The 18,611-nt window shown below is 35.6% G+C and overlaps 1 protein-coding gene across 1 annotated transcript; it reads left to right on the top strand.

Annotated features, from left to right (window-relative positions):
* The first annotated feature begins 4,754 nt into the window (after positions 1-4,754).
* LOC111192914 (uncharacterized) lies at positions 4,755-15,950 on the top strand. The gene is made up of 8 exons (XM_022671186.2): positions 4,755-4,882; positions 5,086-5,151; positions 8,023-8,271; positions 9,627-9,881; positions 10,042-10,107; positions 13,481-13,729; positions 13,833-14,087; positions 15,850-15,950. Exons 1-8 carry the CDS (start codon positions 4,828-4,830, stop codon positions 15,948-15,950), a joined length of 1,296 nt encoding a protein of 431 aa, XP_022526907.2. The 5' UTR covers positions 4,755-4,827.
* The last annotated feature ends 2,661 nt before the right edge of the window (positions 15,951-18,611 follow it).

Below are 18,611 nucleotides of genomic sequence, written 5' to 3'. Positions count from 1 at the left end.
CATAGTGTCGCTCATAACCTGACTCAAATACGACCATCTCTGAGTATGTATTATGAATATTTAAGTATACTCAACTGTGACACCTTAATGTATATACTTAAAAACTAGTTATTATTAGTAAAGTAATACAGTTGGAAACAAAAAAAGTTGGGAAGCTCGCTATATCTCACCTTTGCCACCTGTGAGTGATTAAGTAGCACTAAAACAGTAAAGTAAATTAATTAGATTGGTTCAGTTGAGAAGGAGTACAATCTTTCAGCAGCAGTTAAATGGAGTGGGTTGTCATACAGAATAAGTTTTACAATAACTATGTCTTTCTTTCTAAATGTTACTAAAACCTTTTCCCAAGATTTTTTATTTTATTTTAGACCAGAATGACAACAAACTGCCATATTTAACAATACAAAATATACAAAGCTGACCCACCAGGAAGCCCCACAAGTATAGATTCAATTGCCTGAATGATTGGCAGTTCACAAAGATCCTGCATTGATGATGCTAGAGCCTTACCGCTGCTCAAAGCCTCTCCAGCACATCCCAAAGATTCTTAATGAGGTTAAGGTCTGGACTTGTGAACAATCCATGTGTGAAAATGATGATCTCATGCTCCCTGAATCACTCTTCCACAATTCCAGCCCCATGAATCCTGACCTTATCATCTTGGAATATGCTCGTGTCATCAGGAAACAAAAAAAATCCATTGATGGAATAACCTGGTCTATATTCAGTATATTCAGGTAGTCAGCTGATCTCATTCTTTCAGCACATACTGCTGCTGAACCTAGACCTGACCAACTGCAGGAAACCCAGATCATAGCACTGTCCCCAAAGACTTGTACAGTAGGCACTAGGCATGATGGGTACATCAATAAAGCTGCCACTCTTCTTACCTTGAAGCGCCCATCAGTCTGGAACAGCGTAAATCTGAACTCATCAGATCACATCTTCCAATCTTTATGCTCCCTACAAGCTGAAGCTAAACTGAAGGCCACACAGCTGTTTACTCCCAATTCCTTCATTTTCCTTCACCATCTGCGTGTGAAAATGATCTTACTGTGACTATTAACATAGCCCTAGAGTTCTTCTGTTGTTTTTCTTCAATTTTATTTCACCAAAAGTTTAAGTGATTGCCGATCAGGATTATTCAGAACCTTTTTCTTGCCACATTTCTTCCTTGGTCCCCCACTGTCCTTCTAGTTTTTAATAATGTGTTGGAAAGGTCTGCGATCTCCTTATATATTTTCTCTGCTCCAGGTGGCAATTCTTTTGGGGCCAGGCAGTGTACATGTCAAGATAATTTTTTAATGTTTGGAAAAGTAAACGTTTGCAGGTTTGCAGTAAGTGTGTGTTTGTGTGTTAAATGTTCAGATGTTTCAGAAGATGTATTTAAGATGTTTGTGATACCAAATATTTAACAATAAATATTTGTGTTTTGCACTTTAAGGTCTATAGAAGATCTATACTTTTTAATACTGAACAGGCATTAATAAGACAGCATTCATAAGTCTACATGACATTCATACAATGGCAGGTCAGCTATGAAAATAACAGATAAACTGATTTTACTTACTGTTTAAAAATAGCAGCAACAGAAATGTAAAAAGAACCAGAAGCTTAGTGAGTACTTAGTAACACCTCCTTTGATATCACAGTTTTTTCACTCTTATTTTTTACTCATTTTGATGAATTTAGAAGCTATATTATTTTTTTTGTCTTCAGCTCTTTTACTGGTGGTATTATATTTGCTATACAGTTCATTGACTTTGAGTGCACATATTCGGTGAGGTATTTATTTAATACATAGATAACAGTCTAGATAGATGGATGGATGGATGGATGGATGGATGGATGGATGGATGGATGGATGGATGGATGGATGGATGGATGGATGGATGGATGGATGGATGGATGGATGGATGGATGGATGGATGGATGGATGGATGGATGGATGGATGGATGGATGGATGGATGGATACTTTATTTATCCCGAAGGAAATCTAGGATATTTTTGTGTAAAACAAAATTGTAGCTATGATAATTTGCAAGGTTCTCCATCTTAATACAAGGGTCAGGTCTCTCGTCTTTACTCTCATTATGAAAGGAGTGTGTGAGTGAGGTGAGGTGATGTAAAGCTGGGGCCGTAGTTTAGCACAGAAACTGGAACAGAGATTTTATTGACTGGAGAAGGTAGACTTTTAGCTGCACCGTTCATTTTAGAAAGAAAACTTTCCCATTAATAAACAAATAAATCAGCTAATAATAAAAGATAATAGAATGAAAAAAAAAGTTTAAAAAGGGTCAGTCACAAAATTGGATTGGCATGTAAAAACCGCATTAAATTGTATTCCTGGCTTTTTAGACCCACCTTTAAATAAATTTTGTTTTTGTGTTCAAATTATTTATAATATAGTTCTGTTCTGTTTCTGTTTTTTTTTTTTTTTTGCATTTGTTTGTAACAAAAGTATATAGAATGAGATAAATACAGACTTACATTACATTACATATTGGGTAAATGAACCAGTGAAACTTTTCAGAAACAGAAGATGGAATAAAGGTAATAAGGTAATTTGTGATACAGTAGAAAGGGTCATAGATGGATTTTCAACAATTCTAAAGGTTTGGATACAATAATGTGCTGACAATACTACAGAAGACATATACTACAGTAATATACATAATTTTTTAGGTACAAAATATAGCAAAAAAAAAACATACTTTTACAGTTTTGGTGAAAAAATAAACATTAAAGAAATGTAAATGCAGTCTTATTTTGTTTGGATTGGCTCAAATACCTGCACCACACTGGAGTGGAATAAGGGCATGAAGGCAAACAAGATAAAATATTAGCTACCAGTAAGTACATCTAAATTACACTTCCTCTTTCACCACACGTACACAGCATCTGTCAGTATGTTGTATAATCTTATTCATACTTAGATAGAACTTTATTTTAAGCATTAACATTCTGGGATACAAGACAGATTTACTAATCTGATTTTCTTACCTGAACAAAGTTTGTTCAGTGTGATATCACGCGCACTTTAACACACCACACCTACATGTGCAAATATGTTAATACAACCACGCACACCACACCTAAATGAGAGTGAGTGAAAATGAATGTGAGTGAAATTAAAACATTTTTCCACTAAATGTTGTTAGGGTATCGTGTGGGCAGTTTCATTTGTATATTTGGAACGGTTTTTAGGGTAAAGTATTAAATCTGACAGCATTGTATGTTAGATGTGCCGAATTGTGTGTTTGTGTTTTACACTGTACATGCCACAAGTATTATGTGGCTGTAGATTTACTTTTACTGTAGATTTACATTTTTTATACTAGTGCTGATTATATTCTAGTAATATTGTACCCAACCAACAAATTAGAGATAATTAGAGACAAATAATCCCAGATTAATAAATCTGGCATGTAAACATAACACTTTGCTTGCATTAAGAGTACAGTATTCATAAGCCTAGATTAAATTGTTTAAGGATTTTTAAATGACTGGATTTTCTTTATGGTTACATTTTTACAGTTACGTATAAATAAAACATTTAGAAAACTAGTACAAGGGCCATAAACAAATGACTGGGCACCCTGCTTGGTCTGTAAAACTTCCTTTGGTTAGTATCACAGCTTCTACCACAGCTTTGTTCTTCTATTTTTGTTTGTTAACTCATACATCCTTGCAAACGTTTTGTAAGGTTTTTGAGATTCTTGCTGCACTGATATTTTAGTCTGTCAGTGATTACCAGTGATGTTTAGGAATCTGTACATATACAACTAAAAGACCCTTGAGCATATGCGCAAATTACTGATGTGGCCCAGACAAGCAGAGAATACAATTATTTGAACAATGTATTTTGAAACCCAAACTAAACATAAATCTCAATCTTAACCTACATTAGAGTAGTGCATGTTTGCAGTCAAATTGGGGGATTTGATTAGCCTTTCGAGCAATCTCTGAGACTTGAATCTGTGTCTCTGTAAAGCTGCTAAAAAGTGCTGTATAAATACATTTGAATTGAAAATAATCTGTCCTCTCAGAAGGCTTTCTCTGTCTTTCAGAGCCAACTTGATCTTTACCACTTCTTTACCATTTCTTTAAAACTGAGGAAGAAGTTAACTGAACATGCTTTGCCATCATCTTATAATCTTTTCCGACTTTGTGAGCATCCGTTAATGACATTTTTAGAGTGCAACATAGCTGCTTAGAAAAGCCCATTGCTACTGATTGTTGGGACAAAATTAAAAGAGTCATTGTATTTATAAAGCGCTGAGATTTGCATTAGAAGACCTTTCTTAACAATGATGGTGATGGAGTAATGGGTTTAACAAATTAATTAAAACCTGGGACCTTGGTAAAAGTTCTGAGAACTTAAATCATTAGGGTTGCAACTTTTGCATGATGTTTCTTTTCTTTTGTTCACTCAAAACTTGCATTATGTTGACATTTTTCCTTAGAAAACAGCTTCAGAATCGTGACTTGTGAGAACAGTAAAGACTTCCAGCAAATTCAACAAATGCTAGTTGTGATTTGAACTGTCATTTTAATACAGCAAGTGTACTAAACAACTGAATTTTATAAAATTTATAAAATGTTGTTGTATAGTCTCCCAAATGCTGACCTTCAGTTGTTACTCATGTCAACCTGTAAATATTAGAGAGGTTATAGAGGTAGAAGTAGGGAGGGAGGAGGAGGAAGAGAATGGCTTGTTGGTTGTTTTTTCTTTGATAAGGTTTGTTTGCTTTATTATCCGTACACTAAGCAAGCAGGCTCACCTTTACCTGCACTTCACACTTGTCATTGTCATTGTTCCCACCATGGACTACAAACACATCCCTCTTTATCTTCTTGTACAATTTCTACTTTTTACAGGTATGTTGACCAATTTCTAAAAATCCTTTTTTTAAACCGTTATTTTAAAATCATCAATTTATAAACTGCATGCTGGGTCTATACATGTTTTTTTTTAAGTAGTAGGAAAATAGAAGTATAGCTGGTGTTTAAAGAACAATGGTTAAAATATACTACGCACATTTTTTGGTGCAATTTAGTTTTTTGTGTTTGTTTAATATCAGTTCATGGCACAGCCAACCTGGAAAAAGAGCATATCAGGACCACCGAGGCCAGTGAAAAACCACCCTGTAAGTATTAGCAAACACACAGCACAATAAAAACGAGTAACCCTAATAAATTAACATTTACATTTTTATAGTTTACTGAATGGCTTTTTAATCTGATATTTGATTATGTAATTAAATCATTACATGCTATTTGATTGAGAGATCAATCGTTATCACAAGTATATATTTATCACTGAGCAACATGTGTTTCTTGATGAGACCATACAAGACAATACACAATCATATGTTATAATATATTAAATGAGACATTTACATTTTGTAATCTGTATTTTTTTTTCTATCTAAGTGGGTGTTCAAGTTGTATAGTATATATTTTACTTTAGAAAATAATACCATTAATAAAGTTCTTCATTGTTATTAGTCATTATCAGCTAACCCTTTCATAAGTATGTTCTGGCGACCTACAACAGTTCAACTAAAGATCTGTAACATTCTGTAACCTTTGCACCAGTTAAGATGGAATTAAATATTCCTGTGTTATAATGATGCACTGTATGTTATACAAAGCAATGTATTCTTTTAAACAATCATTAATAAAATGCACAGCATAATTAACTAATACATATATCAGCAACTAAATTATAAAATTAATTACAAAAAGGACGTCCTGCTTCCAAATGAAGGCAATAAGCTGATTAAAACCAAACAACCATATTCACCACACTGGTGCTGGACACAGATGGAATGTGTCCTCAGTGACCACATGTGCCTGGAGCAGTGGACAGTCATCGCTGTTGTGCCCAGAGAGGAACCCAGGGATCAAAGCCACACACCTGTCATCAATAACCTGGTGCTCTAACCACTGAACCACCACTGTCCCAGGAGTTATTTTACTGGAGAAGTATTATGACAAAAAAAATGTAGATAAAGGCGGAAGAGGAGCAGAGTGGCCTTCTTATAAGATCAGCTTAATCACTTGATTCACTTAATAATTAGCACCGTTATCAAACCAGTGACAGTGCAGAGCATCTTCAGTTCTGGCTTTAGTGATGGTGTGGGTTTTGAATGATTCCTAACATTTTATAATTGTAACGAGTAATGATGCAGCACATACAAAAATATCAAAGTAAAGTATTTAATTCATCAAAAATATGTAGTGAAGTAAAAGTGTAAGTAGGAGAAAAATATTACTCCAGTGGATACAGATACAGCATTTTAGTACTCATGTACAGTAGTGAAATATTTCTACTTTGTTACTCTGCATCTCTAATGGTGCGCATGCAAACAGCATGAAAACATAACATAGGTCGGACAGTACTGGGTGTTCAACTGATTTAATGAGACTGTGAATATGTTTTTTTTATATGAGTTGTAAATAAATATAAACACATCTGATCATTTGGTGTCTCTACAACCAATCCTGATATGAACACATGAATTTTGTTTTTTACTGTACTCAGGTTTAATTTCCTTTGTTTCAATTTATCTAGTGATGGCTCAGTGGTTAAAGCACAACATTCCTCTGTTTTGCCCTTGAGTAAGGCCCTTAACCCTTACTGCTCCCTTGGTGCCACAGCAATGATTGTACCCTCCTCTGGGCACATGTCACTGAGTGTGTGCTTATTAGTGTGTATGTGTGTGTGTTCACTTCAAGGAAAAGTTAATGGCAGAGGCCACATTTCATCTGAGCTTATGGTAAATATGGTGGTATTCTCTTGCATGAGTGGGCTCATTACCTTAATATGTAAAGCAAGCATGCAAACAAAATGTGCTTTTGTAATTCCTCCTCTTTTTTATATTTTAGCTTGCCTCTAGAAATTGTGACTTAGGTGCTTAATAAGCACTAGAAAAAGTGTGGCAGGAATGCTGCGGCCCATTTACCTCGGATGTCGAAGCTGGAAATGGCGTCACACCAGAGTTGACTGCGTTCCAGTTAAACATTCAGATATGAGCTATCATTGTTAGCATTGCTAGCAATACCAGTTGATAACAATACATGACGCAATATTGTGCTCAAACATGTGTAAAGTGCTATAGACTCAGTCTTGAGTAAAAGTACAAGTTCTCTTTAAAAAAAGTAACTTGAGAAGTTGAAGTGTTTATTAAGCTCCACACTTGAGTGAAAGTGCTAAAGTATTCAACATTCTTTGTAAATAGCAAGTAATTTAAAAATAATATAAAATAGTTTTTTTAAATATTCCAGTATATACAGATACAGCATTTTGGTACATAAGTAAAGTAGTGAAATACTTCTACTTCATTACTCTACATCTCTGATTGTGCGCATGCAAACAGCATGAAAACAAAACAGAAGTTAGACAGTCCTGGTTTAACAACTGATTTAATGAGACACAAATAAATAGAAGAGTATTAGAAGAGTATTAATCTGTATAATACTATAGCTTTCATTACTGTAAATGTGCAGGGCAGCAATCTTGGATTCTGAAATCAGGGTTAATGAGGCTCGCGTGACTTTCGTAGTAGGAGCTCCTGTAGGAGCGTTTCAGTTGATATTACCTACTAGAAACTTGGAATTTTCAACGTCGAAGCTTAAATGGAACGTATCATAAGACCCCATTGTTCTTGTTCGTATAAAATCATTCCATTGGTAAGTAGTTGAAACAAGAGTTGCGTGTTGGGCATCTTGCATAACATCCATGGATGTCAGTTTTATGGATCAAGCCAGTGACTGTCCAATACTAAGCCCATGCTTTCCAACCTTTAGGCCACAACTGCCCTGTGGTGTTCCATCCCAGCTTGCCACCAATGTCAATAGATGTTAATTTCAGGTTGCATATTGGTCATGAGGTCAGATGACAAAATCTACGTCAGGATAACGTTTAATACAAGGATTACTGTGGGATCAATAAAGACGTATCTTGTCTTAAATTAATTTAATTTGTTAATACAACTTCTCTGTTTCTCTTTTAGATGGGCCAGTGGGTCATACCATACTTGGTCCAGATGCAGTCACAGTGGGAGTGCCCAGCAGCTTTTTGTGCTCTGCTCAGTGCTCACCTGAATGCAGTTATGCAGTCAGTATTGATAATCACAGTGTGGAGCAAAATGAGCTGGCATTTACCTTAAGCCATTGGGAGGGATCTAAAACAGTGACCTGCACAGCTCAAAACTCTGTCACAGGAAGTTCTTCCACAGTCCGAAAAACTCTGCACATTTTGGGTATGATCATCTTTATGGTTTTTAGAGGAGACTTCTTCAATGCTTTAGACCACTGAAGTTATTCTGTAGTCTGTGTATGAACCACTATTTTTTTATGTCAAGCAACTAATTGACTGAATATTGGAATGAATATGTTCAGAACCCTACGCTACATTTTGTTCTGTATCCTTTTTTTCCCCAAAACCTCACTGGATTCATGAGTTTAAGAGTCATAACACTAATATTGCTTAATGTGATCTAATGCTACTGTGCCCTAAATCGACATCATTGGACTGAAGCACCATAACCAGCATGCTTCACCAATATAGTCGTGTGGTAACAAGTTTAATTCAAGAGGCAGATGTTTGTTCACTGTTCAGTGTAAGCACTTTGACCAAACTGGTTAATGTCCTTATTCACTCCTGGTCTTTAAAGACCAGCTAAGTCATCAACCTGAATTAATTGATATGCTGTGCTGGTCAAAAACAAAGCTGCTTAACCAACTTATTTACCAGTATATGTGATATTTTTTTCCTGTATAAGAAAATATTTAACCACCATGACATTTTTGTGACTAGCTTAAATAAAACAAGTCCTCAACAGAAGTTGGTGTTTATCTGGATTTTTCAGAAGTTAAATAGACCACAGTGCCGTTATCTGTTATTTATCTTGCTAATACTCCCTGAAACATAATGGAGCTTCCCCTTCATGGTTTGCTTTGACAAGCTCTACAAACTGACATAGGCTACACTGCTCAACATGACCAGACTGAAGCCCTGTCCACACCAATATGAATATTTGTTTTTAAAAATATAATTGTACACAAGCAGCGTTTTCAAAATGATCCAATGATAATTTGCAAACTGCAGACAAAACAGAAACAATGAAGGCGCTGTCTATGTTTCAGGCTAATTCTGAACGTAAAACAAAAGCAGACATGCAGATTCAATGTGTGACATCCACCCTGTCCACATAGCTCCACTGGCAACTGAGTTTTTCAGAATCATAATTTTCAGAGACCTAAAACATAATTTTTGTGTGGACAGCAGGCCAAAAACACAGGCCAAAAACCTTCATTTTTAACCCTTCAGTTTACATAACACTGAAACGTAACATGGCAATTTTGTGTTAGTTTTTGATTTTGCAAGGGGTGTTTGCAAATATGTGAGATGAACCATTTTCATATTATATGTTGATTACACTAATTAAGGCAAGCAGAAGAAGTTTCATACTAAAAAAAATTTACCTAAATCTTCAAACAGTTCAATTTGACTTGTAACATAACAGGAGGGTTAAAAATATCTTGTTCTAGTTCTTGTTGATATTCAGGAAACGGGTCTTGTAACACTTTGTGCACTGAATTTCATTCTTTTCAGAGGGGCCAGTAAACATCTCCATCAGTGGTCCACAGACACTCACTCCTGGTGAGACTCAGAGGTTTCTGTGCACTGCAACATGCAGGCCTTTCTGCATCTACACATGGATTGTTGATGGAGATTCGATCGCTGGCTCTGGAGATGAAGTGGTCTTTAGACCACCTTTAGAAGCCACCTCAGGGACACTCATCTGCAAAGCCACAAACAGTGTTTCTGGGTTGTTTTCTACAACTGTTCTAAAACTAAGCATTCCAAGTAAGTCATAACTATTGGAGACATTTTAGAGAATTTGACTAATTGATATATTTCATTCAGTCTTTCAGATTGGATATGTATCTTCTTATGATTTTAATTAAAGTTTGGTTATTTGCCACCACAGCTTAGAGAATAATTTTCATTCTTGGTTTACCTTCAGAGAAGAGAATGAGTTTGGAAGAAAAGGAATTTCTTGCTGCCAGCCCTTCTACTGGGGACAAAACCTGTAAGTAAATAAACTGAACAAAACACTCTGAAAACTAATCATGATTCCAAAACATGAGACATTTTAAATGGTTATTGTATGTATTATAGTTCATATACAGTGCTGTGAGAAAGTATTTGTCCTCCTACATATTTCTTTTGTTTTTGCTTTTTTGTCATATTGATATTTTTCTGACCATCAAACAAATTTTAATATCAGATGAAGATAACTTGAGTAAATCTAAAAATATTTTGTCTATTATAATTTTATTTGTTAAAGAAAAATATATAAAAACCAATCTAGCCCTGTGTGAAAAAGTATTTGCCCCCTAAAGCTAATAACTTGGTTGTGCCACTCTTAGCGGCAACAACTGCAAACAAGCTTAACTTGTAACTAACAATAACTAACAATGAGTCGTTCACATCTAGGTGAAGGAATTTTGGCTCCACTCTTTTTTTACTGAATTGTTTTAATTCAGACACATCCTGTTTAAGATCATCCACAGCATCTCAGTCAGATTTTAACTAGACCACTCCAAAACCTTATGGGTACCTTCCAAAGACTTTTGTCACGTCAGTCCAAAAAATATTTACCCAAAGTGAGGATCATCAAGATTTTTTATAGCAAATGTGAGATGGCTGTTTGGTCAGCAGTGTTTTTGCTTTGGAACTCTCCAATGTAGACCATTTTCTTATTATTAAATCATTTAATCATTAAATCATTTACTGAGGCAAGTGAGACCTGCAGTTCTTTAAATATTGTTTTTGTTTGTGACCTGCTGGATGTTTTTTCCATTTGTGAATAATAGCTTTTACTGTGTGTCCCAAAGCCTTAGAAATGATTTTGTAACCTTTTTAGACTGTTAGATGTCAATTACTTTGTTTTCTCATCTGTTTTTGAATGTCTTCAGATCGTGGCATAATGTGTTGCTTTTTAAGACCTTTTTAATCACAGTTAGTTTATGGGGAGGTTTTTCACTTTTTCACAAAGGGCAGGATTGGTTTGGATATTTTTCCCCTAATAATTTAAATCATAATTTAAAAAGTGCTTTTAATATTTATTATATTTGATTGATATTAAAGTTTGTTTGATAATCTAAAAATTGAAGGATGAAAACATTTAAAAACAAAAGAAATCTGTAGGGAGAAAATACTTTTGCACTCAACTGTACATAAAAACAAAATTTATAATATCAAGCTAACTCCTTTAACTCACAGTATCTTATGTGTTATCTTTAACTCAACTATGTGTTGAGTTTTCAGGGCACCATAAAGTTTGGGACATTGGGACATTTTAGTGGCACACTCTTGTCTTCATGTTGAACAATAGCAGTTACAAACTCCAACAGATTCCAAAGGAGGAGGGCACACTACATCTAATCAGTTTATTTGAATCATTAGAATATTAAATATAAATAAACACCACTATACAACACTTCTGGAACTGGAAAGAACAAAAACAAGAGCTAGTTCTGCATATTTGTTCTGCCTTTTCAAAAGGAGAAATAAGAGCGGAGGAACTTTCTGTGGCAGAGAATCTGTGCACGTCACTGTTAGTGAGCTCACCCATTGGTTTAAAGTAAATGCCAAACTCTGGCCATTACACCCAATTGTGTAATTGCATTCAGGTGAACACAGAGCAAAGCATTTAGTGCAGTGACTCTATCTCTATCTAGACCATCTGAAAGAGACAGACAGACACTCTATGATGGTCATGTTAACATAATCGGATAATTTGTACAGCACGCCTTAAAAGGGTATATACATTTCATATTATAATGGTTTAAATAACCAAATGTAGTGTGCCATCCTTACCTGGAGTATGTAGTTGCCATTGTTTAACATTATGACAAGAGCTGTGCCAGTTAAAGTTAAAGAAGCTATTCTGAGGCTGAGAAACAAGAACAAATCTATTGTAAGCATTAGTCAAACCTTAGGAGTACCAAAAATAATTGTGTGGAATATCAATAAAGTAAAAGAAAACATTTGTAAACTCATTTATCTCAAAAACACTGGAAATTGAAGAAAGATCCAAAAAAGAGAAGAAGAATATTAATTAATCTTCAGTAATATTCTCAATTGTCTGTCTAATGGATTAGAAATAATATTCTTGTTTTTAGTATTCTTTTTTCTCAGCCTCAGAATGGCTTCTTTGGCTTTTTCTGGAACAGCTCTTGTCTTCATGTTGAACAATGGCAACTACAGACTCCAAAGGAGAAAAACACACTACATGGATCTGTATTTTAGGGCCTAAAAAGAAGCGCTGCACATATCATCAAGTATCAAGTATGTTACAATAACGTTAATAAAAATCAGTGACTGTCTGTCTCTTTCAGCTGGTCCAGAGGGTCTTAGCTTTTTTGGTCCAGATGCAGTCACCGTGGGAGTGCCCTCTAGCATTGAATGCTTTGCTCAGTGTTCACCTGAATGCAATTACACGATTGGTTTTGATGGCCAGAGTTTGGAAGGCAATGAGATGGTGTTTACTTTAAAGCAATGGGTGAGCTCCATAACAGTGACCTGCACAGCCAAAAACCCTTCTACACAAAAGTCCTCCAGCATCAGCAAGACTCTACAGATATTGGGTACGATATAATCATGGTTATCATTTCAGGCTTCCACACTCATTTCTCCTTTTAAAAAGGCAGAAGAAATATGCAGATCTAGCTCTTGTTTTTGTCCTTTTTAGAGGGACCAGTGAACGTTTCCATCAGCGGCCCAATTACTATTACTCCTGGAGAAAGTCAGCGGTTTCTATGCAGTGCAACCTGCAGACCCTCCTGTAACTACACCTGGGTGGTTGATGGAGAGTCAGTTGCTGGGTCTGGAAATGAGGTGATCATCAAGCAGCCTAAAGAGGCCACCGCAGAGACCCTCGTCTGCAAAGCCACAAACAGCATATCAGGATTGTTTGTCACAGCAATCCATAAACTCGGTTCTTTAAGTAAGTTTTTTAGTAATAGAGTTAAACCTCGGCTTCTTATACATAGAAATAGAGTGAGATTAAACTCTCTGGGAAGAGTTTAATGATCATAACTCAAAAAGACAATCAAAGAAAAAACAGTGTGGGGTGATCCTGCATAGAGCAAGAGTGATGTTGGTGCCAGGGTCAAGTTTAATTACTTGGCCATTGAAATAATCTCACAGAGCTGCAGTAGGTCTAAAGATCTATCTATCTAGATCTATCTATCTACCTATAATGTAGAGTCTGCCTCGCACAGAACACAGCCTTGTGAAAGTAATCACTTTATCTGAGTGCAATAGAGACACATCTTCACGGGGCAAATACTATTTCATGCCACTATGTATTCAACCAATATAAAGAGTACTGCACAAATCATCCAATAATGTTACCATAACATTAATAAAAATCAGTGACTGTCTGTCTCTTTCAGCTGGTCCAGAGGGTCTTAGCTTTTTTGGTCCAGATGCAGTCACCGTGGGAGTGCCCTCTAGCATTGAATGCTTTGCTCGGTGTTCACCTGAATGCAATTACACAATTGGTTTTGATGGCCAGAGTTTGGAAGGCAATGAGCTGGCGTTTACTTTAAAGCAATGGGTGAGCTCCATAACAGTGACCTGCACAGCCAAAAACCCTTCTACACAAAAGTCCTCCAGCATCAGCAAGACTCTACAGATATTGGGTACGATATAATCATGGTCATCATTTCAGGCTTCCACACTCATTTCTCCTTTTGAGAAAACAGAAAAATATGCAGAACTAGCACTTGTTTTTGTCCTTTTTAGAGGGACCAGTGAACGTTTCCATCAGTGGCCCATTTAATATTACCTCTGGAGACGGTCAGCAGTTTTTATGCAGTGCAACCTGCAGACCCTCCTGTAACTACACCTGGGTGGTTGATGGAGAGTCAGTTGCTGGGTCTGGAAATGAGGTGATCATCAAGCAGTCTATAGAGGCCACCGCAGAGACCCTCATCTGCCAAGCCACAAACAGCATATCTGGATTGTTTGTCACAGCAATCCATGAATTCAGTTCTTCAAGTAAGTTTTAACAGTTTAATTTTTGGTAAATCAATTATTTCACGCTTTTAATTCATAGAAATGGAATGAGAATAAACTGTATGGGAATAAAACCTAATAATAATAATAAAACAGTGTTGGGTAAACCTGCATATGGCAAGAGCGATGTCAAGTTATTAAACTTGGCCACTGAAAGAATCTCTCAGAGCTGCAGTAGGTATAAAGATTAAACTGCAGTGCAGAGTCTACCTTGCACAGAACACAGTCTAAAGGAAATAATAATACTGAATGGTTTGAATTAGATTTTATAATTATCAGGATGAGTTTTTACAAAAAACACACTGAATGGGTGCCATTTGCTTGGAATCTTTCAAATTAAACTTATTTTCTTTTATCTTTTTAACTCTGAATCTATTAACAACACATGTATGTGACTATTCAAAACATCTACTGGTTATTCTCAGGCAACTTTACTTCACTTTTTACAAGGTTTCAAAGCTGAAGATGGTTACAAAACTTATGCAACATTTAAGCAAGTTCACAAATTCCTTTGTTTTTTTTTCAAGAACGTCTTTATTTTAAAGAAATGGTTGACTGCCTGTTTAAATAATTGATATTTATGACAAAGAAAATCACTTCTGATAATGGCATCCATTCCTGTTACTGGAACTCTCACCTGTTACTGGCACTCATTCCTGTTATGTTTTATGTTTTGAGTAACAGGAATTAAAGTAACAGGAATGAGTCATTAGCATAAAATTAGCAAAAACGTCAAAAAACCTAAATGGCGGCTACGCTAATGGAATGAGAACACAGAGCACATTCTATTGATTTTCCCAAAATATGTAATTTAAAAATAAACAAATAATATCTAAGAATTATTTTAGGTAACATGAATGAGTTTTAAGATCGAACTCCTCAGTCATAGTTACAATAAGATCAAATACACAAAAAAAACAAATGAGGGAAATTAATTTTGGTCTTCCCATGATCTTCTGAAAAAAAAAAGAAAAAAAGCTGGCGTCACTTCCTGTTGTAGATGTGACTGGAATGTTCCAGATGTTTCAGATGGGGTAATGTGTTACGGTAACAGGACTGAGTGAAACCCAGGAACACAACTAAAATGTGTATTTTAACTTAAATATTATGGATTTATTATGAAAAAAATAAAAAGCATAGATGGGATTTCTGAAGGATTTTAATGATTATATTTCATAGTAATGTTTATAGTTAAAGAGTGGGGACAGGTAACAAATGCTATTTTTTCAGTGTTTCAGTGCAACAGAGGAACCTCTTCTAGAATTTCCCCTCTGGGATCAATAAAGTATCTATCTATTTAATTCAGTTTAATTTAAATGTATTAATATAGCTTTACAAAGATCTGAGTCCAAGCCTCTTTCACGTAAGCACCGAGACAACAGTGGCAAAGAACAACTTCCATCAGGATGAAAGGAATAAACCTTGGGAGGAACCAAGACTCAAATAGGAATTATCTGATCGACACTGAACAGCATAACAAATACCAGATCAAGAGGGTGAAATAATGAGGAACTTTGGTAAATGTAAGAATAGTTTTTTTTTGTTAATGTGAAAATCCATGTAGGTTAAACTGTGATCCAGAGCAGGACAGCATCACAGCGGAATAGGGCATCTTAATCTCAATAATTTATTGCAATACACCTCGCTATGGTTTTATAAGCAATAACATACTACTAATATACATATGTTGGATTTTGTAATTATTTTCATTTAAAGTTCTGGTTATATATTTTTTTTATTTCAGGAGACTCTGCTGGGTCCTCATCAGAGAAAATGGAGCTGCTGCCAAAACTGCTGTTTTCATGCATGATGTCTGTTTTCTTATTAGTAGTTATTCCATCATGATCCAGCAGAGGGAGTTAAAGCTGGTGATGGTGGTCCTTTCCTTTTAAAATTACATAAATGTCTACTGTCTAAAGGTTCTTCTTGGTTCTAAAATAAAGAAATAGAGTTAAAGCTGCTTGATGAACAAATGTGTACTGTTAAAACAAAAAAAAAGGTGACTTAGGACTTTTAGGGTTCTTAAAAAATTATGTTTTGTTTATATACCAAAAAATAAAATTAATGTCTACAGTAATTGTTGTAAACTGTTCTTTTTGAAATGAAAAAAGGAGCAAATAAATATACAAAACAAACAAACCACACTAACAGACAGTGGAACATACTGAAGCTGACAGCATTTGCTTACATAAGCCAATGATCATTATGAGCCACTGGATGTCGTGAATTTCCTATATTTGCTCATGTAGCTTGGAGGCTTTTGTTTCTAAATAAACTTATTGCCAAAACATTAATACATACACCATATTCACATCCAATGAATACACAGTAAAATTAAACTACTATTAAACAGAGCTCTGTCACAAGAGTTCTGGCATTAGCCAGCGAGCTATCTGCAGCTAACATTTAATTATGCTCATTACATAAAACACACTGTAAAATCTGTTCTATCTTTTCACTGTCCATGTGTGAATTCTGGTGCTGCTAAAATGTTAGAAAAATACTTAAATATTAAGCCATTAAAGTTTAGATGGTACAGTATTTTCATAATGACTATCACTTACACTTTTTAATAATACCACTCATATTTAAGATGGAATATCTCGGAAACGTCATACCACTCAAAAATGCTGAAATGAACATTTCATTTTTAAAATTGTCCCACCAGGTGCTTGTTAGTCCAGAATCTTTGTTCGCGGTAAGGTACAATTTCAGTAACATTACCTCCGCTGTTATTTAACGTGAGAGTAACATTCAATTAAGCTGTGAACATGTTAATAATCCACCAATTTAGCAGAGAGAACAGAACAAATTCAAGCGCTGTCCCTGTTTCAGGCTTTATGGTCACATAAATTAAGGTCACGGGTTTATACTGATTACAACACACCTGATCCAAATAATCAACAAACAACTAGTTTATCAACTAACTATCTCGACTATCGCTGAGGCGAGCTGAAGTGAAGAACCACAGACTCTAAAAACACCTACCGTAAAAATGCTTAATTTGAATTTTTAAATAATGTATTTTGAGTTTGCTGGTGTAGCTGGTCTGTCAGTATATCCAGGGTGGTGTTGGATCAGTATAATTAAAGCTCATACTTATAGAGTAGCTGTAGAACAGCCAACACACCACTATCACTGGTCTCAGATACACTGGTAAAACATGTTACAGCGTTTAAAGCTGGTTCTGGGTAATTCAGCGCTGTTGGGTCAGAGGGGGCAGTTAGTTATTTAGTTGAATAAGCTGTGTGTAAATATTCTGTAAACATACAGACGGAGTTCGCTGTTGTTGCGCCAAAATTAGTCCCCTCACGATTTCTAAGCTAATGCTAAACAAAAATCAGACATGCACAGACTCACTGTGTGACGTCAGCATTTTCAGAAACCGCCGTTTTCCGTCCACACGGCTCCATTGGGAGTGGAGTTTTGAAAAATCTCCACCTCGGAAGGTGTTTTTGAAAAGCTCCGTTTTCAGTGACTGAAAACGTCATTTTCGTGTAGACAAAAGGCCAAAACGGAGAGAAAAAAAAATCTGGCTTCATGTGGACAGGGCCCAAGTCTTCTTCATGTTCCAGAGCTCACCACTGCTCTTTTTTTCTTTTTTTTTTTTTTTTTTTTACCAGAATGTCCAAAACTGTTGATTTGGCCACTCCTAATATCTTCACTATCTCTCTGATGGGATCATTATCTTATTTAGCCTAATGACCATCTGTTTTTCTCTCACTGAAGTCAACTTTAACCGCATGTTATGGGTTCACAGCATTAACTTCCAAAAGCAAATGCCACACCTGGAATCAGCTTCAGACCTTTTACCTGCTGAACTGATGGTGGATTAATGAAGAAATAGACCATGGAGCTTCTAAAATAGCTTTTTGAGATAATTTGTCCAATTACTTTTGAGCATCTGAAATAAGAAGACTTTGTAGAAAAATGGCTGTTATTCCAAAAATGCTTCATAAAATATTTTTGTTTCACCGCTTGAATTAAACTTAAAATCAAGTGTAGTGGCATGCAAAAAATGTCACCAAAAATCACTTGACATATTTATGTCAGCTTGACATCAGAGTTGACATAAAGCAGCCTGAATTATGACAGCTGACACATTTTGGAATAAACATCATGATGCGCTCATGTAGGTGTCATGCAGCCTTATTAACAGTGTCCTTCAATAAAGTATTACATTTGTTAACAATGTATAATATTTATGAGAATTTCGGCTAAATAATGGTTATTATTTAATTGCAGGCATTTGTTCATCCTGACATGCCAAGTTGCATGAAAGTGCGGACAATTTTGGCAAGAATTGGCATTTTTGTAGTTACATAGCAATATACCATCAGCTTGAGAGTAGTCGGGGGCAAAATAACAAGAGGAGTTTAGATGGTTTCTGCTTGTTGTAGGAAGCTCACCCCCCTCACTAATAAGTAGAATCAGGAAGGAAAGATAACAGATATAAAGGGAGCAGATGCAGTGGTGGAGGGTGTAAAGACTCACCATTAACATGTA

Source organism: Astyanax mexicanus, chromosome 2 (genome assembly GCF_023375975.1).
Source record: "Astyanax mexicanus isolate ESR-SI-001 chromosome 2, AstMex3_surface, whole genome shotgun sequence".
Taxonomy (NCBI): domain Eukaryota; kingdom Metazoa; phylum Chordata; class Actinopteri; order Characiformes; family Acestrorhamphidae; genus Astyanax; species Astyanax mexicanus.
Note: the sequence above shows the minus strand (reverse complement) of the source record. Positions and strands in the feature narration are given on the sequence as shown.